We start from the raw sequence: 23,715 nt of genomic DNA on the forward strand, positions 1-23,715 counted from the left end.
TCCTGATTTATGAGATAGAAGTTCGCGCCTAAAATGAAAGCCCGCGCACGCAGCACCAATGATGATTAGCCAAGTACTTCCCTCATTCTGAATCCCGCCCCCCTTTCTCTGCAGTGTATAAATACAGCTACCGCAGCAATAAAAGTTTGAGGCTTGATCAGGATTCTGTCTTGCCTCCATTCTTTCGCGTCTCCTGCCCTTCCCCCTTTTTTCAACCCCCACAGGTTCCTCCTCAGACTCACAAGGATTTGTCCTGCTGGTCGGGACTCCCGGGGACGCCCGGGGCCGTACACAATTGGCGCCCAACGTGGGGCCTGAGGAACGGATCCTGACGGAGGTAGCACGCTTACGAACGCCTGGCCAGGCACCCACTGAGCCGCCGCGAGACTTACTCGAAAGTGCAGCTTGATTAGGTCCCCGGAGGACTGGCCGCCCTTCGGCAGTCGTGACCTGAGGATAAGGTAAGCGGAGCTATAAATATGGGACAGGAATTGAGTTCCCATGAACTCTTTCTTCAGGGGATCGAGGATTCCCTCAAGATGCGGAAGATTAAGGCTAGAAAAAAAGATTTGCGTGAATTTTTTATGTTCTTGTCTGATGTTTGCCCATGGTTCCCACAGGAAGGGACAATAGATAAAAAATGCTGGAATCGTGTAGGAAATTGTTTAAATGATTATTATCAAACCTTTGGGCCTTCTAAAGTGCCTGTGACTGCATTTTCGTATTGGAATTTAATTAGGGAGATTCTCATGGGTCATTTTTTGACCCCGATGTCCAAAAGGTTGTAGAGACCGGGGAAACAATTCTTAAAGCAGCCTCTCGTCTCCATTCAGCTTGTCCATCCGTTACCATTGATATGGGTTCAAATGAAGAGTTCCCAAAAATTCCAGAAACCGGTCATCATTATCCCACAGATGATAAAGTTATCCCAAAGATTTATCCTTCCCTTACTGCTATTAAGGGTGATCCCAATGATGACCAGCTTTCCCCCCAAGATCAGGAAACTCTCGATGAGCAGGCTGCTCGTTATCATCGCAATGATGATCCCTGGGGATTCCCCCTTTTGAAGCCTCCACCATCCTATAATACTCCTCATCAGATGCCTGCCTTTAGCGCCCCTGCTCCCATTGCCCCCCTGATTGATCCCCTTCGACAGGCTAAGATGGCCTTAACCCAGGAAATTTCCTCTTTGAGAGATGTTTTACAACAAAAACGGGAACGCTTGGATCTCCTAAAGGAGCTTAAGGCCCTTGAGGTGGAGCTTACTTCTTTTAATGTCTCGAACGGTCCCAATAAACCCCCGCTTCGACAAAAACCAGGATCCATTAAGTTAGCCTCCCCTGTTACTCGCAGTCAAAATTTACCCACTCAAGGTGAAATTCAAGCTGAAGATAGTGAGGAAGGGGAAGAGGAAGAGGGAGAAGAATCTCCTGAACCTGATGAGGGACCAGATATTCATAATTCTTCTGGGGGCGGCCCTTTTGAACATAAATATCACCGCCTCAATTTAAAACATATAAAAGATTTAAAATCTGCTGTCAATAATTATGGGCCCACAGCCCCTTATACATTGGCAATCTTGGAGGGATTAAGCGATCGCTGGCTGACCCCAAATGATTGGCTTACCCTGGCTCGGGCCACCCTTTCTGGGGGAGATTTTGTTTTATGGCGCACTGAATTTGCAGAAAATTGTAGAGAAACTGCCCAAAGAAATGCTGAAAACAGAACTTCCCGATCATGGACCCGAGATAAATTACTTGGCCGTCCCCCCTATGAATCCAATGAGTCTCAGGCTGCTTTTCCCCCTGGTTTGTTGGCTCAAATACAAAATGCTGGCCTTAAGGCCTGGCGCCGTCTTCCGCCTAAGGGTTCGCCCACAACTTCCTTGGCAAAAATTCGCCAGGGACCAGAAGAGCCTTATTGTGAGTTTATTAGCCGCCTCACGGACGCCGCCGAGCGTGTAGTGGGTGATAGTGAAACTGATAATGCCTTTGTTAAACATTTAGCTTATGAAAATGCCAATCCGGCCTGCCAAGCTGCCCTTCGGGCTCATCGTGGTGGTAGCCTGGCTGATTACATTAAGTTGTGCTCCGGAATTGGTCCCTCCCATTCTGTTGGTCTTGCGATTGGAGCTGCTCTAAAAGATTTTATTAAAGATACATCCGTCCTAGATAAACAACAAAAAACTTGCTATAATTGCAAACAACCTGGACATTTTGCCCGGGATTGTTCATTACATAGACAAGGACAGTCATTAAAGGCTAACCCACAACAACCCCGATATCAATCCCGGGCTCCTCCCACCACCGTTTGCCCTCGTTGTAAAAGAGGCAAACATTGGTCTTCAGAATGTTTTTCAAAAACGGATATAAATGGCCAATTGCTCCCCAAAAAACAGGGAAACTTTTCACGGGGCCAGCCCCTGGCCCCTTCCTTGGAACCAAACCAAGGGGCAATTCGGTTTGTTCCTCAAAAATCTGGACAAGTTCCCTGCACCCGGATGTTGCCTCCCTCTGTCGAGCCACACCCGGAAGCGCAGGATTGGACCTCTGTGCCTCCACCGACTCAATATTAGTCCCAGAACAAGGAGTACAACCAATTCCCACAGAAGTTTATGGCCCCCTGCCCCCAAATACTTTTGGTTTAATTTTAGGAAGAGGTAGTTCCGCTTTGGCTGGCCTCCAAATTATACCTGGTGTTATTGATAATGATTATTCAGGTCAAATTACCCTTTTGGCATCTGCTTTACAAGGCCCTATATCAATCCCTAAAGGTCAAAGGATAGCACAGTTAGTATTGTTGCCCCTAAATTCTTTAAATAAGAGCCATACTAATTGTCCTAGAGCAGATGCTGCTTTTGGCTCCTCAGATGTTTATTGGGTCCAACAAATTACTCCTGAAAGGCCACTCCTAACCCTGTGGTTAGATGGAAAGAAATTTGAGGGTTTAGTCGATACAGGAGCCGATGCAACAGTTATTTCGGAAAAATATTGGCCCTCCTCTTGGCCTTGTACAGTGTCTATAACTCATTTACAAGGCATAGGACATTCTGCCAATCCTAAACGGAGCTCTAAAGTTCTTACATGGATAGATACTGAAGGTAATACCGGACAGGTACAACCTTATATTTTGCCACATATCCCCTTGAATCTTTGGGGACATGACATCCTGTCACAATTAAAGTTAATCATGGCCAGCCCCAATGAGGTGGTGACCCAACAAATGCTAAACCAAAGGTTTCTACCAGGCTTAGGCTTAGGAAAAAATAATCAGGGTATTACACGACCTATTTCCCTGGCATCTAACATAAATCGCCAGGGCCTAGGCAGTTCGCCTTTTTCTTAGCGGCCATTGACCTTCCTGTGCCCCATGCGGACAAAATACGATGGAAAACTAATGATCCCGTTTGGGTGGACCAATGGCCTCTAACAGAAGAAAAACTTACAGCTGCCACAAAGTTAGTGCAGGAACAATTGGCCGCTGGACATTTAGAAGCCACTACTTCGCCATGGAATACCCCTATATTTGTGATAAAAAAGAGATCTGGCTCATGGCGACTTCTCCAAGATCTTAGGGAAATTAATAAAACAATGTTTACTATGGGAGCTTTACAGCCTGGCTTGCCTTCTCCTATTGCCATTCCAGCTGGCTATTTTAAAATCATTATTGATCTTAAAGATTGCTTTTTTACTATCCCTCTCCATCCTCAGGATAGAGAGCGTTTTGCATTTAGTCTCCCAGTAATTAATTTTAAAGGCCCAATGCCACGTTTTCAATGGAAGGTCCTCCCGCAGGGTATGGCCAATAGCCCCACCTTATGTCAAAAATTTGTTGCACAAGCTGTAGACCCTCTTAGGGCTCGTTGGCCTGGTATCTATATCATTCATTATATGGATGATATTCTTTTGGCTGGAAAATCAACTGATGAACTCCTTAAGTGTTATCAAGATTTAAAAGATAATCTTGCTTCCTCTGGCCTTCAAATTGCTTCAAATAAGGTACAATTAAAAGATCCATACTATTATCTTGGTTTCGAATTAAACAAAAAAATAATTACCACTCAAAAGATACACATACAAGTATCACATTTGCAAACCCTCAATGATTTTCAAAAATTTTGGGGAGATATTAATTGGCTACGACCGTATCTTAAACTTACTACGGGAGAGTTAAAACCCTTATTCGAGATTTTACAAGGGCCATCAGATCCCTTGTCACCCCGTAGGCTGACTAAGGAGGCTAAAAATTCTCTTCAATTAGTAGAAAAGGCCATTAGATGTCAACAGATTACCTTTTTAGATTATGGTCGTCCCTTTAGTTTGATTATTTGTGCCACTGCACATACACCCACTGGAGTCCTATGGCAAGATCATCCCCTCTTGTGGATACATTTGTCCGTATCTCCTAATAAAGTGCTTAAGACCTACCCTTCCTTAGTAGCACAGGTTCTTACTTTGGGCAGAGAAAAAAGCCGTCAATTTTTTGGCAGAGATCCTGATCATTTGATTCTCCCCTATACCAAAGAAGAGCTTAATTGGTTATTACAAACTGATGATAAATGACTTGTTTCCTTATCCTCCTTTCAGGGTAATATTGATAATCATTATCCACCTGATAAGCTCCTTCAGTTTGCTAGAAAACATCTGTTTATATTTCCCAAAATCACTTCTGCTGTTCCTCTGGGAGATGCTGCCCTAGTATTCACTGATGGATCATCATCCGGTGTTGCTGTATTTGTTATAAATAATCAGCCCTATAGGGTACAGTCCCCCTTTTTATCAGCACAACTTGTTGAGCTTTTTGCCATTCTTCAGGTTTTTGAGATGTTACAGAATATCCCCTTTAATTTATATACGGACAGCTCATATATAGCTTTGTCCGTCCCCCTTTTAGAAACTGTTCCATATATTAAACCCTCTTCCAATGCTGTTCCCCTTTTTCAACAACTTCAAAGTCTTATACTTCGAAGACAAGCGCCTTTTTTTATTGATCATCTTAGGGCTCATACAGATCTTCCTGGACCCCTCTCTCAGGGCAATGATTTAGCTGATAAAAATGCCCGCCTGATGTGCACCGTAACCTCTGATTCTGTTTCTCAAGCTACTCAATTTCATCAGCTACATCATGTTAATGCACATACTCTTCGCTTAATGTTTAAGCTTACTCGAGAACAATCAAGACAAATTGTAAAAAATTGTCCAGGGTGCGTTACATTTTTACCTCTTCCACATCTTGGGGTAAACCCAAGAGGTCTATTACCTAATGAAATCTGGCAGATGGATGTTACCCATCTTGCTGAATTTGGAAAATTAAAATTTATTCATGTGTCCATTGATACCTTTAGCGGCTTTATATATGCCTCCCTTCAGGGAGGAGAAGCCACAAAAAACATTATTTCACATGTGCTCCAATGTTTTACAGTTTTAGGCAAGCCTCAAATAATTAAAACAGATAATGGGCCTGGGTATACCTCCCAGGCTTTCCAAGATTTTTGCACCCGGCTTCAAATAAAACATCTTACGGGAATTCCATATAACCCCCAGGGTCAAGGCATAGTAGAAAGAGCCCATCAAACCCTTAAAAATACCATTTCCAAGCTTAAAAATAATGATTTAACTGCTACAAAAAATTCCCCAAAAAATATTCTTAGTCATGCCCTGTTTGTAATTAATTTTTTACAATTAGATAATAATGGTAGATCTGCCGCCGATCGCCTTTGGCATCAAGAAACTAAAAATCAATATGCACAAGTTATGTGGAAAGACCCTTTGACCTTTAAATGGCATGGACCCGATCCACTCCTCATCTGGGGGAGGGGATCCGCATGTGTATATAATACCAAAGAAGGTGGAGCACGCTGGTTGCCTGAGCGCCTTATTAAACCTATAAGTTCTATAAAGTAATAAATTTTATCCAGGGCCCTTTTCCCTGAGATTGTATTTCTTTTTCTTTTTCAGAAAAAGATGGAGACCCTCCTAATATTGAAAGAGCGGCAGAGACGACATGAGTTATCCGTTGTGACCCTGATCCTGTCATCTTTGCTGGTTGTTGGACAGGCTGAAAGCACTCCCCACTTGCCTCAAAATTTAACCTGATACATTACCATCGCCTCGCCATTACAGAAGCAGAACCAAAGGATGATTCTGGCTGCCCCTCCACTGGAGCGGCATGAAACAGAGACATGCCTACCCCCCTCTTTGATGGAGGGTATGGGTACCGAGTTGAGTGTGGCAGCAAAGCATGCACAAGGGAAAACGTGTATATATGTATATACAAGGTAATCTCTGTTATTCCCTGTGAGTATACCTGAATTATGATAGAGGTTGGTATCTAAACATTGTTTTTGGCTTTTAGTAGCTAAGATTATCTTTGGCTCTGCCTCTCCTCCCCAAAAGATACCAAGAGCCGATGAGTGTGGACACACATACCTTGTCCACGGGAGGATTCAGGTCACTACTCCCTCACTCGGTTAATGCCCACCTCCTTAAAAGAAATAAAAAGGGAGGAAATGTTGGGAGCCAAGAAGTTTTCGCCATTAGAAGATGGCCGACACCCTGCTTCTCTTCCTGATTTATGAGATAGAAGTTCGCGCCTAAAATGAAAGCCCGCGCACGCAGCACCAATGATGATTAGCCAAGTACTTCCCTCATTCTGAATCCCGCCCCCCTTTCTCTGCAGTGTATAAATACAGCTACCGCAGCAATAAAAGTTTGAGGCTTGATCAGGATTCTGTCTTGCCTCCATTCTTTCGCGTCTCCTGCCCTTCCCCCTTTTTTCAACCCCCACGGGTTCCTCCTCAGACTCACAAGGATTTGTCCTGCTGGTCGGGACTCCCGGGGACGCCCGGGGCCGTACACAGCCTGAACAATGGGCGGCCCATGGTAGGAGTTTGATAAGTATTTCATGAATATGAATGAAGAATGAACAAATGAATGACAAGTGAGAAACAGCTCTGATACTCTGGAAAGAATCCCAGAAAAAGTGAGTCCGCTGAGGATTGTGGCAATGCACACCTACATCCATTGTTACCCTACTGTCATGCTATATATAAAATTATATATACTTGCGTACTAATAGTGACAAAATCAATGCCATGAATATCAACGACGACCGTGAATTTGCAGACCTGGTTTGAAAACAAAACAACAGAAATTATCCTCTGCAAAATTCTATTAGGGCACAGCTACCCTAAGAGGCAGTTTTCTTGACTGCATAAATTTATGGAAACAATGAACTAACTGCTTTCTTACATGTTAATGATTCATTAACCCTGATATCACCTGCCTAATTAAATGACCCCAGCAATTAAATGCATATACGCTTCTGGGCTTTTCCCCCTGCACTCCACATAACAATCTCCGAGGAAGTACCAAGCAAACGTGCTTTGCTGTTACTGTCTGATGGTGATGACAGTTTCAAGACTCGTGTCATTCACCTGCCCTGAGAGGCAGGACGTTAACGGGCTTTAGAGCTCTTTAACAAGGGTCCAGGGTAATTGAACCAAATCTGCCTCAGTGACGGAAGACACTCAAGGCTGCCAAAGGTGTGTTTCCCCCAGTAGCACCAACGGTTCACTGGATGCCTGCTGTGTGTCAGGCACTGCACTCAGACCCTTATAAGCACTCACACCCAATCCTCAAAATCACCAGGCACAATATCCAGGTAACAAAGAATCAGAGACGTTATGTCACCTTCCCAAGAACACACAGCTATCAAGCGTCCTGGCCAGGCTAAGCCATCAAAAAATAGTGTATGATAGTTTTTAGCAAAACGGAGGTTTGAACCTACAACAGTACACCATCTAGGAGCCTATTCTGAGTCATCCACGATTCCAGGACTGGCTCCGTCACTTTCTCCCTGTGTGACCTTGGTCAAGTTGTCTCGCTTCCCTAAACCTGTTTCTCCGTGCATGCAACGCAGATCCAAGTGGTGTATAGGTAGTAAGTCAGACAGAGAAAGACAAATATTACATGATGTTACTTGTATGTGGAATCTCAAAAAGAAATATACAAATGAATCTATACACAGCACAGAAACAGACTCAGACGTAGAAAACAAACTACGGTTACCAAAGGGGAAAGCAGGGGGAGGATAAATTAGGAGTTTGGGATTAACAGGTACAAACTACCATACGTAGAACAGATAAGCAACAAGGATTTACCGTATAACACAGGGAACAATATTCAATATCTTGTAATAACTTATAATGGAAAACAATCTGAAGAAAATATGTATAACTGAATCACTTTTCTGTACACCTGAAACTAACACAATATTGTAAATCAACTATACTTCAGTAAAAAAATACAGATATAACCTAAAATTTGGCTAAAGGGAAAAGGTAAAAAAAACAAACAAAAAAGTAGTGCCTATGCTATAGGTTTGCTCGCGATATGAGTAACTCAAAGTGAGAGAACTCGCTCTCCAGTGCTCAGCAAGGTGCCTGCAGTGAGTTAAGAGCTCAGCTGACAGCAGTGGTCGTTATTCGTGCCATTGCTCCTTCTGCCCCGTCATCCTTCTCCGACAGCCCTCCGTGAACATCCTCACGGCCTTTTCCACACGAAACATCAAATAAAAAAGGCCCATAGCTGATTTATGTGCCCCGTATAGAATGGATGTCAGCTCCCCGCTGACGATGGATTTATAGGTTGGAACTGATGCTCTGAATGACTCCAAATTTGCTGACCCCCCAGAGGAACCATCCCACAGCAACAGACAGCCACGCGACTTATGGAGCCTACTGGCCATCCCAGGAAGTCCCTACTCGGAAGCAGGGTCACAAATAAAACCAACCCAAGGAGAGGAGAGTACCTGCCCCAAATTCTGCCCGGCTACAGACTCCCGGAAGGCGCTCGGTCATCGTTCCATTCATTTATTTAAGCCCTGTTTGTGGAGGACACCCCTCCATGGGAGGAACTGTGCTAAGTGTTAGAGACGCAAAGGTGAGCGAGACCGTCATCACACCTGGCCTCGGAGGGCTGCGAGGCATGGAGACACAGACCACTTGACAAGCGATCCGTAAACAAGGAGACAAGCACGTGCAGCTCTGTGATGAGGGCTCTCTGGTGGCCAGCACGGGGCGCACTCCATCCTCACAGCGACACAAAGCAGGCTTCCTGGTGGAAGCGGCCTCTAGGTTGAGACCTGATTTATAAGCAGGAGTCGGTCCGTTGAGAATGGGAAGAAATGCTAAATGAGGCAGGAGAAACAGCATACACAAAATCCTGTTAGAGGACTTTGGATACATCCTCGTGGATACAAGGTCTTTGGGAAATGGAAAAGTCTAGACTAGACACTGGACACAGAGGGAGGAGTGGTGAGAGGCGGGGCTGAAGAAGAAAGCCAGGGCCAGATCAAGGAGGGCCTTCACATCCGCGGTTAGCGGTGTAGACTCCACCCCCTTGGAGAAAAGAGGCAGGCCTTGAAGTGTTTGAACCAGGGAGCTGGTGAGATCCAACTGGAAAGGGATGGGCTGGATATGCAGGAAGTCCAGATGGAAGGCACACGACTCTTTCTAGGAGCAGCTCTGGGTGTCCTCAGCAAGAATGGGGGCCCATAACTGAATGGGCTTGAGAGAAGGCACAGGAGGGACAGGGCGGGAGCGGGGCTGGGAGAAGTAAAAGCTAAGACGATTATCTAGGTTTCTGGTTTTAGGAGTTGAGTATACAGCTCCATTCTCTGAAAAAAGGAACACAAAATAAAAACTGGGTTTGCGGGGAGAGGCCAGTGAGTTCAAACGTGGACATACTGAATCTGAGGTATCCTTGGGACATCCAAGTGACAGTGCCCTGTAGACAGTGACGTGGATCCTGCGCTAGAGAGAGGCCTGGGTGCCCTGGGCGCAGGGATGATGGTGGAGGATGAGGCAGGTACACTGCCCGAATGAGAAGAGGGAAGGAACCGGGGTAACACCTGGAGGGAAGTGGGGACTCCAAGGACAGACAATGACACTAACACCGCAAGAAAAATTTAGGAGAAACAACCGGAGGGAATAAGAAGAGGGCAGGGTTTCAGATGACAAGGAGAGAAATCACTCCAAGAATGAGAAAAAGGACCAGTTCCCACCCCCCAGCGCAGCTGTAAACAAAAAGGCCCAAATGTCCGTCAGATGTGGAATAGATAAATAAAACGTGGTCTATTCATACAATGGAATACTCTTCAGCCATAGGAAGGAATGAAAAATCAATACACACTACAACACAGATAAACCGTAAAAACATGCTAAGTCTAAGAAGTCACTATATTGTATGATTCTATTTGTATGAAATGTCCAGAACAGGCAGGTCCAGAGGCAGCTCTTATTACTCTTATTGTCTTTTCTCATCCACTTAAGATCGTTCTGAGCAATTCTCCCTATTCTCTCCCCATTATCAGCTTACCCACAAAAGATCCTGAATAGCCAAAGCTATCTTTAACACAAAGAACAAAGATGGAGGCGTTTATCATCTATAAATATAATCTGTCAACATATTTTTATATAATCAAAATAGTATGGTGTTGGCATAAAAACAAACCAATAGACCAGTGGGACAGAATAGAAAGCCCGGAAATAAACCCGTGTGTATACAGTCAATTAATATTCCACAAAGGATCCAAGAATATACAATGAGGAGAGAACAGTCTCTTCAATAAACGATGCTGGAAAAACTGGACAGCCACATGCAAAAGAAAGAAACTGGACCCCTGTCTTACACTAAACACAAAAATCAACTCAAAATGGATTAAAGACTTGCACATAAGACCTGAAACCATAAAACTCCTAGAAAATAGAGGGAGTAAGTCAGCTTCTTGACATTGATCTTTGCAACAATTTTTTGGATTTGACACCAAAAGCAGATGTAACAAAAGCAAAAATAAGCAAGTGGGACCACATCAAACTTAATACATGAAAAGCTTCCACCCAGCCAAGGAAACCAGCAACAAAATGAAAAGGCAAAACCTGCTGAAAGAAAGTACTTGCAAACCTTGTATCTGATAAGGGGTCAATATCTGAAATATACAAGGAATTCATACAACTCAATGGCAAAAAACAAAAACAACCTCGTTTAAAAACGGGCAAAGGACCTGAATAGACATTTGTCCAAAGAAGACATACAACTTGCCAAAAGGTACAAGAAGAGGTGCTCAACATCACTCGTCATCAGGGAAACGCCAATCAAAACCACTGTGAGACATCACCTCACACCTGTCAGAATGGCTATCACCAAAAAGACAACAAATAACGAGTGCTGGTGAGGGTGTGGAGAAAAGGGAGCCCTCCTGCGCTGCTGGTGGGAATGTAGACTGGTGCAGCCACTGTGGAGAACAGTATGGCGACTCCTCAAAAACTTAAAACTGGAACTACCATATGACCCAGCATTCCCACTTATGGGTATATACCAGAAGGAAATGAAACCGTTTTCTTGAAGAGATGTATGTACTCCAGTTAGTATTCACTGATGCATTATTCACAATGGTTAAGGTGTGGAAACAACCTAAGTGTCTACCAATGGATGGATGGATAAAGAAAATATGTTATATCCATACAGCGGAATATTATTCAGCCATAGAAAAGAAGAAAAGTCTGCCATTTGCAATACATGGGTCAAACTGGAGGACATTATACTAAGTAAAATAAACCAAAGAAAGACAAATACTGCACGGTGTCACTTATATGTGGAATCTGGGGGGCAGGTGGCAGAAAGTGGAAACAGAATAGAAAAATGACTGCCAGGGCTGGGGGTGGGGGAAATAGGAAGAGATTGGTACAAAGGTACCAACTTTCAGTTACAAGATGAATAAGGTCTGAGGATCGAATGGATAACATGGTGACTGTAATTGATAACATCACATTGCATAATTGAAATTTGCTAAGAGAGTAGAACTTAAGTGTTCTCACAAAAGACAGGAAAAGAGAGAGAGATAAATATGTGAGGTGATGTGTCAATTAACTTGATGGGTGGAGGGAATCCTTTCACAATGTATACGTACATCAAATCATCACACCGTATACGTACATCAAATCATCACACCGTGCACTTTAAATATCTTACACTTTTGTCAATTACACCTCAATAAAGCTAAAAAATATGGTATATATCACTTAATAGAATACTCTGAATCCACTACAAATTATTATAGGAACATATTTGTTGACACATTAAGATTTCATGATGCATTGTTAAGTAAAAGGGGATTTGTAAAAAATAATACATAGATATGCTCTCATTTGTGCTTAAATTAATACATTTGTAAAGTAAGAAGTATATACATGTGACCATTGAACAACACAGGTCTGAACTGCATGGGTCATTTATATACAAATTTTTTAATAAATATATTGGAGAATTTTTTGGACATTTGTGACATTTTCAAAAAGCTCATAAACTTCATAGCCTAGAAATATCAAAACAATAAAAAGGTATGTCACAAATGCATAAAATATATGTAGGTACTAGTCTATCCTTATATAGGCACAAGGTGTGTGGTATTTAATATAAAATTAATAATGTGTTAGCTTTCTTTCTGTTTTTATTGATACAACTTTGCTTTCAAAAAGTTACATTACCGTACATAGGCCTTTCTCTCTCATAATTGGAGAAATTGCACATCAGCCTATCATCACAGGGAAGTGGGTTTTTTAGTGCAACAATATTTCCAATACTGTATTATGAATATGACTAATGTGTGCCATAAAATTTTTATAACAATTTATTCATTGGTGTATAAGCCAGGCTACCATAAAGCAATCGTATTGCTGCTTCTTCATTATCAATGCACGAATCGTTACACATGTAAATAAATATGAATTTCCTTCTCATGTTATCTTTTCATTTTGACGGCTGGTGTTAGTAACATGTATAACACCTACGGTGTTTTGCATCATATAATATTGACTGTACTGACAGACGATTCATGCAAACAGGTGACAAAAGCATACAGTATCAATAAATACAGCACAGTACTCTAAATGTATTTTCTCTTCCTTATGATTTTCTTAACAGCATTTCCTTTTCTCTGTCTTACTTTACTGCAAGAATACAGTGTGTAATACAAGTAACACACAAAGTATGTTATCAACTGTTTCTGTTATCTGTAAGGCTTCCAGTCAACAGGAGGCTACTAGCAGTTGAGTTTTAAAAGAGTGAAAAGTTATACATGGATTTTCAACTGTGCAGGGGGTCAGTGCTCCTAACCTCTGCATTGTTCAAGGGTCAACTGTATATATACGCATATATGTCCACATAGGTTAGAAGCATCTAGAAAAACATGGTGGCTAATTTCTGGCTGATAGGATTATGTGTGTGTTTCCTTTTAAATTACATATATTTTCTCATTTCTCTACAACGAGCATGAATTATATAGTAGTTTTTTTAACAGAAACAGAAGCTTCCAAAAATGTGTTCAGGACCGTTCAAAAGGAGAGCCAATGTCAAGGCCACTGAGAGAATACGATGCACTTGGGTCTCGGCTCAGTCAGCGCAAAGTACCTCAGCCAACTCTTGAGTCAAAACACAGTTAAGTTTCATTCCCCTTGCTTTTCAGTCAGATAGGGAATCACATAAAACACGTTACAGACATTTATATTAAAAGTTAATTTTAAAATTCTTTTTTGTTAGAATCATCAGTAACCGCCGTTATTCGAAAATTCACCTCAGGGACTCACTCCCTTCTCTTCCATGACAACTTGAGATAACTAAGGTCTAAATTAGTGGTTTAATTGTTTTACCATTAGTACGCTATTTACCAGGATGAATGCACTGGAAGGACAGAATCAGAAAACCATCCTCATGGGCAAAAAAGAATATTGCATTGGGGCTCATTTGTTCTTAGAACTGTAAGAAAAGGACAGGGGAAGTCTTCTAAATTCTGCCTAAATTTATACAATTTGACATTACACACCCAAACTCTAAGATGCAGCAACAGAACTCCTTGAATTAAACTGAGACCAAGGACATTTTTCTCATTAAGTCAACGAGACACAGTCATGGAAACTCAAAATCCCAAGAGCACTGTTTTCGAGTCTGATTCTCCCTTTGCTCCTCCGTTTAATGACACGTAATTCCAAATTCATTATATTGAAGCATTTTATAAGTCATTTCTATGGTTATATGAAGTATATTATTATGGTATTCTAATTAATTTTAAGTAAATTTCTTTACTGAATCAAGGTCTCTTGAGAAGTGTCTTCAATTTTCCCACTAATATATTTTGACCAAAACGGGAATTCTGTGAAAGAATACTCTACAAAAAGCTAGGTACTTCTACTCTGTGTCGCTATCACAAAACAAGGCGGAATAACTTAGTAAAACACTTAAACATTGAATATTTGAACTTGGCCAAAGCTTACAGTATAGTATATTTAGTGTTTCTAAGAGTTTGCACTGGTATTCAAATCGGTAGCATTCATGGATCTCAAATTCTGATAGGGTGAGCTACCCAGACTTAAAGGCATTATGAGTATTAATTTCAACTATTTACTGAGCTCTTGCAATATGCCCAGCACCATCTCATTTAATCCCAGCAACATTCTGAGAGGTATTATTTCAGATCAATACCTATAGATCTAATCATAGTATGACAAGTCATGAATCATTCAACCATTCCTCCACTGATGGACATTCACGTGTTTCCCAGGTTTTTGTAATTACTAAAAAAAAGAACATGCTGCTATAAACATCCTTAAGGCCCAGTGTGTGAACTGAACCAGCCGGCTGGAGCAGATGCAGCAGGGGCTGCCCGTGGCCGCAACACCCCACAAGGCCTGGGGAGATTTTAGTCCTTGCAAAGCTGTTCTCCACTGTCCTAGAATGAGGTGGCGCTGCGGAGGGCCAGGTCCTCCTTCTGCAGCGCATCCTACGGGGCATCGGTTCCCACAGCCCTCTGCACAGATCCTGGAGAACCAGTGCCCCGTGGCGCTGACCCTCTGCTTCCGGTCCCCCAGCAGAGCCTGCACTGCGCCGACGCAGCGTAGCACCATCCGGTCTGTCCCACCCCAGTGCACAAAGTGCGGCTCTTTCTGTAAGGTGAGCGCTCATGTATCCACCAGAAATAATTCACGGAATTTAATTCTGTGAACGAAACAGAAGAAACCCATTTAATATGCACAGGTTGTACAGTGCAGTAATGAGGCTTTCCGCAAGGAAGGGGGTGGGGGGACCCCGGATTCACCTCTAGTTTCACACCAAGTTCTGTTACTAACTGGTTGCCTAACTCTGTACACGTCACTTAACCTGTCTTGAACTCTTGATTCATCTTTTAAGTGGCAGATATTAAGACCTCCTCCCCCGGACTTCCCTGAGGGTGCAGTGGTTAAGAATCCACCTGCCAATGCAGGGGACACGGGTTCAAGCCCTGGTCCGGGAAGATCCCACATGCCGCGGAGCAGCTAAGCCCGTGAGCCACAACTACTGAGATCGCACTCTAGAGCCCATGAGCCACAACTACTGAGCCCGTGAACCACAACTACTGAAGCCTGCGCACCTAGAGCCCGTGCTCCGCAACAAGAGAAGCCACCGCAATGAGAAGCCCGCGCACCGCAACAAAGAGTAGCCCCCGCTCGCCACAACTAGAGAAAAGCCCACGCGCAGCAACGAAGACCCAATGCAGCCAAAAATAAATAAATAAATACATTTATTTAAAAAAAGACAAGTCTTTTAGCTCATTAAGTATTATATTATCTCCCGAATCATGGGTACGTCCCCACAAACCACAAAGCAGCTAAAATGTGGTTTAGTAAGTGGTAGTGAGTAGTGAGAGGTGACAAAGAGAGTTTAAGTTAGTAGTTACGTGAGCAGTACGGAGGACAAAAGAGAGGTACCCACTAAGTGACTGAGGAACTTCAGCCCCGTGACTGGCAACTCTACATCCTCATATGGGACAGCAGGACACAGATGTAAACTGCCGGCTGCTCTCATGGGCTCCTCACGGGACCAGCAGAGGTCTTGGCTACATCACAGATGAATGTCCACGAAGATACTACATAGCAAGCAGCAATAATCACAAGCCACTTTTAGGGAGTCCCTTCTGCCACCAAAGAAGAGGGGGCCGGGGTGGTGACCGTCAAGCACCTCGCAGGCCTCCACACCGTGCAGTACCCCACGGCACCCGCGGGCAGTGATGGCATTCCCAGGCACCGCTGGAAGCAATACATGTTCTGAGAAACTTTCTGGAAGTGAATATTAAAGAGGTAAAAATTGTGCGTGTAACTCCTCTTCTCTATAAACAATCATGATGGCTCGATCAGGGTCCATCCCAATGCCTAGTTACAATAATGAGAAAGAAGAAGGATGTAAGGTCTGTTGACAGGGAATGGGTTAAATAATTATGCTAGAGTCACGTGATGGAACATTTTGCAGCCACTAAAAATCATGTGGCAGAAGATCCTTTACTATGTTAAACTGTCATGATACATAGTTAATAAAAAGCAGAAAAGAAAATACTATGTAAATCACTTTGCTGTATACCTGAAACTCACAACATTGTTAAGCAGCTGCGCTCCAATATAAAATAAAAAGTTTAAAAAAAAGAAAAAGAAAATAGTACGTATTGATGGATTCCATTTCTGTAAATATATACATATCAATGCATGCATTGTATATATGTGTGTATCTGTGAAGATGATAGATAGATAGACAGACAGATATTTGCGACTTGTGCAGAGAAAACAACTGGAAATGGACATGACAAAAGGCAGAGTGCGCTGATCTTTGGGAGGTAGGATTGTAAGCGATCTTCACTTTCCTCACTGAGCTTTTCTGCACAGCATTTTTGACATTTTTCTCAGCAAGAACGACTGTACAATCAGATTTTTTTTAATGAAAAGAGTGTAAATTTCAAAAGAACAATTACAAAACTCTTTGGGCAACTACAGTCTCATTAGTATGAGTGCACGGCAATCTAGTACCGGCCCTGGGAGGCTGAGGCTCCTGTGGGCATTTCAATGCTGGTACCCTCGTAACCTCTCCCATCACCGCATCCTCAACTAGAAAACAGGGAGTTTTGATAAGATAATCTAGAAGTTCCCTTCCTGTCCTAAAATGCTAAATGTTACCTTATAATCATGTCTAATGTTTTTAAATCATTGACATGTACAAAGGATAAACAGACTCAAACTTGAACAGAGTCTCTCGAGGGGTACGCTTCAGAATTGTTGTTCAATCCCACTCCCGCCCCACCAGGACAGGGGGATGCAGGGACTTAGATGTTAAGGATAATCATATACCATTTCCTCTCTATTTATTAAGGTAGTAGCCCTGAAATTCAACGACTGCCAGAATTGCTTTCTTGTTGGAAACTCGCCCTCCTGCCCCTGGCAAGTTACAGTCTAAGGTGGGTAGGTAATAAATTTGATTTGGTTCATCACACAGCCTTAAAGTGCAGAGGCAAGGAAGCAGCTAAATGCTTCTGCAGGCTGGTGCCTGTGGGCGATGCAAGAGCTGCTAGACTGCCCTTTACTGGAGCACCGGGGAGTCCAAGGACACAAAGAGGCCCTGCTTCTTTAAGACATGGGGGACGAGAACCGACACTTACCTAGTGCTGGTACGTTATGTCTAGTTTATCATGTAATCCTCACAACCATCCTCTAAGACACATTCTCATCTCCTTTCCATAGAGGAGAGAACTTAATAGCAAAACTACCACTTAGAGACGTAGATACCCTAAAAACAGCTCACCTTCGAAGCACTCCACAAAAAGTCCATTTACAAAATAAAAAAGTAGAAATCATCTTGCATTCTAAATACCATCATCAGGCTATCTCGCTCAAACCTGATTTTTGTCGCTTATTTAAAAGGTGGCTCTCTTTTAACTTACATAGGAAATTTGGGTTGTTTTGTTGTTGTTGTTGTTGTTTTGCTAAGACTCAAGTGATGTGAACAGAGTGATGGAAGGTTCCATCTTGTAGTCTTTCAAATGTCTATCAAGGACAAAAATGTTGAGAACACAGAGCAAATCTTTAAATTTAACATTATAATTAGCTTCAACATCGTGTAACTTAAAATAACTTTTCCTGTCACCTGTCTTTCCAAATCCCCAAAACAAAAGAGGAGGAAAAAGTCTTAATAAATGCTAGCACTCTGCACCTCAAAGATGAATCTCTCCCTAACCGTGGTCTTCAAACGTTCTTACCGACTTCCATCATCTTAGTGACTTAAGTGCTCTGACAAACAGAACGAGTTTGCACGGCCACTTCTGGCTTCAAGAGCAGCACGCCTTTACAGGCATTCCCTACCAAATGCTGCTTTCATCAAACTTCAGTTATTCAATATTGACATTTTAATTTTTACCAAATCATCCAATATATCCCACCTTTAGTAGTTAGTAGTGAACACTTACTTCCTTCAACTTTCTCATCCTTGCAGGTCTGCTGGGAACTACATTAAAATAACTGCAAAAGAAAGAAAAACCTAACTAGAAGGTAAATATTTAGATAGAAAATTTGAGCCTCTTTAGAGATGACTCCACTCCACAGCAACTTAAAACTAAAACCTAGAGCACCATAAATGCTCACATCAATATACAATAGCAATGTCATCGCAGGAAAATGTTCATACTGGCTACCGTGGGCATCACCCAGGAAAACTGTCCTTCAGTGGCATTGCTTTTCCTCATACAACACTATTAATCAAAGAGGAACCTTGGAGACCAATCGAAGAGAACTTTACTGGATCACTAACGGCTCCAGGGCCCACCACTGGCCAAAGGCGGAGCAGAGTCCCAGACACCTCGCCCAGCTCCCTCTCACCTGCGCTGTCCCTTCCTGCCTCACAGAATGCCATCACTGTGCCCATTCTGCCAACACTGAATGCTGGGAAAGAGCCACTGGAATAAATGTGTATGAGCCCCGCCAGCAGAACTCGTGACCCCTGGGGACTTCTGGAGAGCCTTCCATGTGCCTCAGAAACAGAACAGATATTTCTAATGATAATAAATAGTATGCTAAGATTTATATGTGTTAGGGTTTCTTCCTGATTTAAAACAATTTTTTCATGTATTTGAGATTGTTCTTGACAATGGTTTTAGCAACAGTCAGAGAAGGATTGACTAAGAGTCGGTAGATGAAAGGAAAAAGACATTTTTAAGTACTTAATATACAGTCAAGAGTCACAAGCTCAGATGCCTACAGAGGCTGGGCAAGTAAATGATGATGCTCGCAAAGGGTGGTATTAGGGAATGGTGGGGACTGTGGCTAGTGGGAGTGCTCATAATTGCAGAGCACTGTTTTCCTGTGGAAATGCAGGCTACTAAAAACTAAGTCCTTGGGACTTCCCTGGTGGTCCAGTGGTAAAGAATCTGCCTTCCAATGCAGGGCACGTAGGTTCGATCCCTGGTCAGGGAACTAAGATCCTACATGCTGCGGGACAACTAAGCCCTCGCACCACAACTACTGAGCTCGCACACCACAATGGAAGATCCCGCATGCTGCAGCTAAGACCTGACACAGCCAAAAAATAATAATAATAAATAAATAAATAAAACTAAGTCCTTTTAAACAATAAAAATCCTCTATTTTTCATTATTTTTTTTAAACTACACTGGTTTTGTTTTGTTTTGTTTAATTTATTTATTTTTGGCTGCATTGGATCTCTGTTGCTAAGCACAGGCTTTCTTTAGTTGCTGCGAGTGGGGCCTACTCTTTGTTGTAGTGGGCAGGCTTCTCATCGCGGTGGCTTCTCTCGTTGCAGAGCATGGGCTCTAGGCGCACGGGCTTCAGAAGTTGTGGCGCACGGGCTTAGTTGCTCCGCAGCATGTGGGATCTTCCCAGACCAGGGATCGAACCCGTGTGCCCTGCATTGGCAGGCAGATTCTTAACCACTGTGCAACCAGGGAAGTCCCAAAAATCCTCTGTTTTTTTTAAATGGAAACCAAAATTTCATATTACATGAACACCCCCATTATAAAATGTGGCAGCCAATTCAAACCTTCGAAAACTACGTGAACCAAAGCGCCTGCAAATCTCCAAATCACCCCCTCGGCTTACAGCTCCCCTCCACCCCCCTGTGCTCATCTTCAAATGGGTATTTTAGTCTTAAGCTCCCGAATTCCATATTTGATGACGCACATTAATCCCCCAAATGAGACAACTTACTCTCATTAAATGGAAACGAAAGGCATAAATAAATACAGAAATTAAGGCATAAAAAGATCACAAAAGACCCACAAAATGTTATTTGCTGTTTCAATGTTGCCTTCCAAAAAATACAGAAATAGAATGGAAAGAGGGAACGAGTAATTCCTCAGAGAGCCAGTGGCCCCAAGTCTTTAAGCCGGGTGTCTGCAGGAGGTTCCTGGCTGCACCTGGGTCTCCCTGGGGGTGTGGGGGGCAGGAACTGGAAGCAGAGACTAGATGTTAATGTGCAGTGTTCCTCCTGCTGCTTCCCAAGATTAAAGGAAAGGAAGAAGCCAACCACCAGATCAAGGCAGGCATTTCAAAGCACTGTGCTCATTTCACTCTGACAACACCCTATTGGAGCAGACACTAACCAGGCCCTGGTTTATTGATGAGGAAGCTGAGTCTCAGCGAGGTGATTTGGTTTGCTAAGTGCTACCCAGATGGGAAAAGCCAGGATTCTGTTCACCCCAGGTCTTCTGGCTCTGAGACCACATTCCTCTTCCTCGGGCGTGGCTGTCTGTCCACACACTTTGCCCCTTTCCCGGTTACACACTAGTCCTCAGGTACAAGTGGGTGGTAAGGAGAGTCAAAGTACAGGTTGGGGTGTCAAGGAGCTGCCATAGTTTGATTTAAATAGCATTTTCACTTTGAATCTCAACAGCAAACTCCTAAGGTAAATAGGAAAAATTCCTACTATAATTCAAATTCCTTGGGGTCTCTCGAAACACACACACACACACACATACACACAATATATACAAATACACATGCATACACACGCATGCACACATACATACACACACACATACACACACACACACACACACACACACACACAATGCCCTGATATAAATTTTGTGGTGAATATGACTTTCTCTACAAAAGAAATCATTAATTCCAGGCTTTACGGGACACATTTTTAAAGTGATTATTAGCCTATAATATTTTGTTTTATAGAGAAAAAATGATGTTTCTCTTCTCAAATTAATTTATTCCAGAAAATGTAGGAAATGTTTAAATGATGATTAGATTGGGGAAGATGTTATGGTGTTTGTCTTCTCAATGTACCATTTTACAACCATGAGAAACCCTCCAGGACGGTTAATATATCATCAGGTTGCACTTCAAAGTTCATCTGCTGGTGGCACAATTAGAAGATTATTTGCTGGTGAAAATTAGTTTTAACCGTTCAATGGCTCAGTAAGTACAGAACATACATTCCAACAAGTGCTAGCTCACTGATACCAGTATAAATCAAGCCAAAATTAAAATCAGAGCTTTATTCATCAACATCTGGGTTCCGATTTCATACTTCATTGATCTAAAAGGTAGTGGAGAAAACGAAATCCAAATGCCTCTCCACGTTGAACTCCATAAGCAAATCTCTCCCATCCGTTTGATAGCAATGAGGGTACATGGAAAATGCAAAATAACAGAGGGTCTCGACCACGTGGGAATCCCACCTCCCCTCCTGCTCAGTGAACTGGATCACATTCCTCTCCCTACAGAAAATAATAATCAACATTAAGAAATCTGGGAAGAGAAACACCTCAAAGTCTTTCTCAGTATCTCTGCCACATGTCCAAAACTTTTTAAATAAACACTGAAAATCTCCCTACCAAATTAGAAGTCTCACAGGATCTATTAGAAAGTGCCTCAACCCACAGAAAGAGGAAAGAATTTCCTGATCTTGGTTCAGGCCTGACAGTCGGTGCTTCACAAGCTTCCTTCCTCACCTGCTCGCAGACATCACACATGTCAATTTTACGAGGAAACGTTTTGGGGGTAAAATTAAACTTTTCATCACACTTAAGTTGAAAAGAATTTTAAAGTCAATTTCTGTTGAAACCTTTTGTGGTCATAAAACAACAGTGAAGACCGGATTCTGGTAGGAAATCGGAATCCAGCATACGCAATGTCTGAGTCTATTCAGGCTGCCCTAACAAAAGTACCACAGACTGGGGTAGGGGGAGCTTAAACAGCACACATTCGTTTCTCACGGTTCTGGAGGCTGGAAGTCTGAGATCAAGGCACTGATATAGTCAGTGTCTGCTGAGGACCCCCTTCCTGGTTCATAGACAGTATGTTCTCGCTGTGTCCTCACCTGGAGGAAGGGGTAAGCCCATGTGCCACAGCCACTGAGCCTGCGCTCTAGAGCCCATAAGCCACAACGACTGAGCCCACACACCACAACTACTGAGGCTGCACTCTAGAGCCCACGAGCCACAACTACTGAGCCCAGTGCCACAACTACTGAGCCTGCGCTCTAGAGCCCATGCTCCGCAACAAGAAAAGCCACCGAAACGAGAAGCCTGTGAGCCACACCTACTGAGCCTGTAAGCCACACCTACTGAGCCCGGCACCACAACTACTGAAGCCCATGTGCCTAGAGCCCGTGCTCCGCAACAAGACAAATCCCTGCAATGAGAAGCCCGCGCACTACAACAAAGAGTAGCCCCCGCTCGCCACAACTAGAGAGAGCCCACACGCAGCAACGAAGACCCAACGCAGCCAAAAATAAATTTTAAATTAATTTTTTTTAAAAAAAAGAAATTTTTTATGAACCTGGATTCTTGCAACTTTCCATACTTAGAAAAGCACTAAAATCATTAACTGAGATATCTGTTCCTCGCTACTAGCAGCAACCTTCTCCTGTGACGGGTGCCTGAGTGCACATACTCCTTCACCAAAATCACGGGAACACTGTCTTCTCCCACCCTCTCCAGAGCAGTTCCCTGGGGCTGTCTGAGAGGCTGTCTCCCAGCGACAGTCCTCAGTGCGACACTGAATAAACTTAACTCACAGCTCTTACACTGTGCATTTTTTTCAAGTCGACACCACCACATGAGGGATTCAGTTTCAACATACGAATTTCAGGGGGACACAGTCACTGTGTAGCATGCAGCAACTAACCCTGAAAACATAATAACAAAATCAAACATCCACAAAGGACTACATTCTTGTCAGTGAATTCTCATACATACCAGGATTAGCACAGTAATAAATGTAAATCTAAAATGTTACGGCATTAATCCAAACTCTCTACCTCTTAGCAACTGTGATGTCTGTGACTTATGATTTTTCTTCAAAAACAATAAGATGTCAAGTTTGCATCCTTGCAGATGCCATTAAGAATCTGAATCACAAGCCAGCTAACTCACAAAATGACACTATCTGGGTGGTCCAAAAAAACTCAAGCTACTGATTTAATTTGGAGTATCTTGAGAGGAATCATTCCTGGCATTTGGGAGAAGAAAACAGAAATCCTCTCTGGAGAATCTCACCTTTATCTCAGCCCTTAAAGAATTTCCTCAAAAAAAAAAAAAAAACCCATAGAAAGGGAGTCATTTGCAGTCAAAAAAATAAGTAAACTAACAAGGACAGAAAGGATCATGAGAGAAAACCAGGTGAAATAAGAGAAAACAGAGATGAGTTTCAAATACTGGGATTACAGGCACAGACCACAGAAAGACAATATTTCAACGGAAGACAAGCTTGAAAATACATGCAATACAGAGACTCGAGAGAATAACATGGAGGATTTGAAAAGAGCCAGATAGAATGTGTGGAAATGAAAAACTGAATGATTTAAATTTAAAATTCAATAAATTGGTGTGAAGCCT

General features: G+C 42.7%; 1 protein-coding gene across 1 annotated transcript in view; it reads right to left on the reverse strand.

Moving 5' to 3' along the window:
* Positions 1-23,715, reverse strand: part of DCDC2C (doublecortin domain containing 2C) — a 76,513-nt gene that overhangs the window by 38,439 nt on the left and 14,359 nt on the right. The window contains 1 exon segment of the mRNA XM_067703873.1: positions 18,316-18,367. Coding sequence (XP_067559974.1) covers positions 18,316-18,367 — 52 coding nt within the window.

Source organism: Pseudorca crassidens, chromosome 14 (assembly GCF_039906515.1).
Source record: "Pseudorca crassidens isolate mPseCra1 chromosome 14, mPseCra1.hap1, whole genome shotgun sequence".
NCBI classification, from domain to species: domain Eukaryota; kingdom Metazoa; phylum Chordata; class Mammalia; order Artiodactyla; family Delphinidae; genus Pseudorca; species Pseudorca crassidens.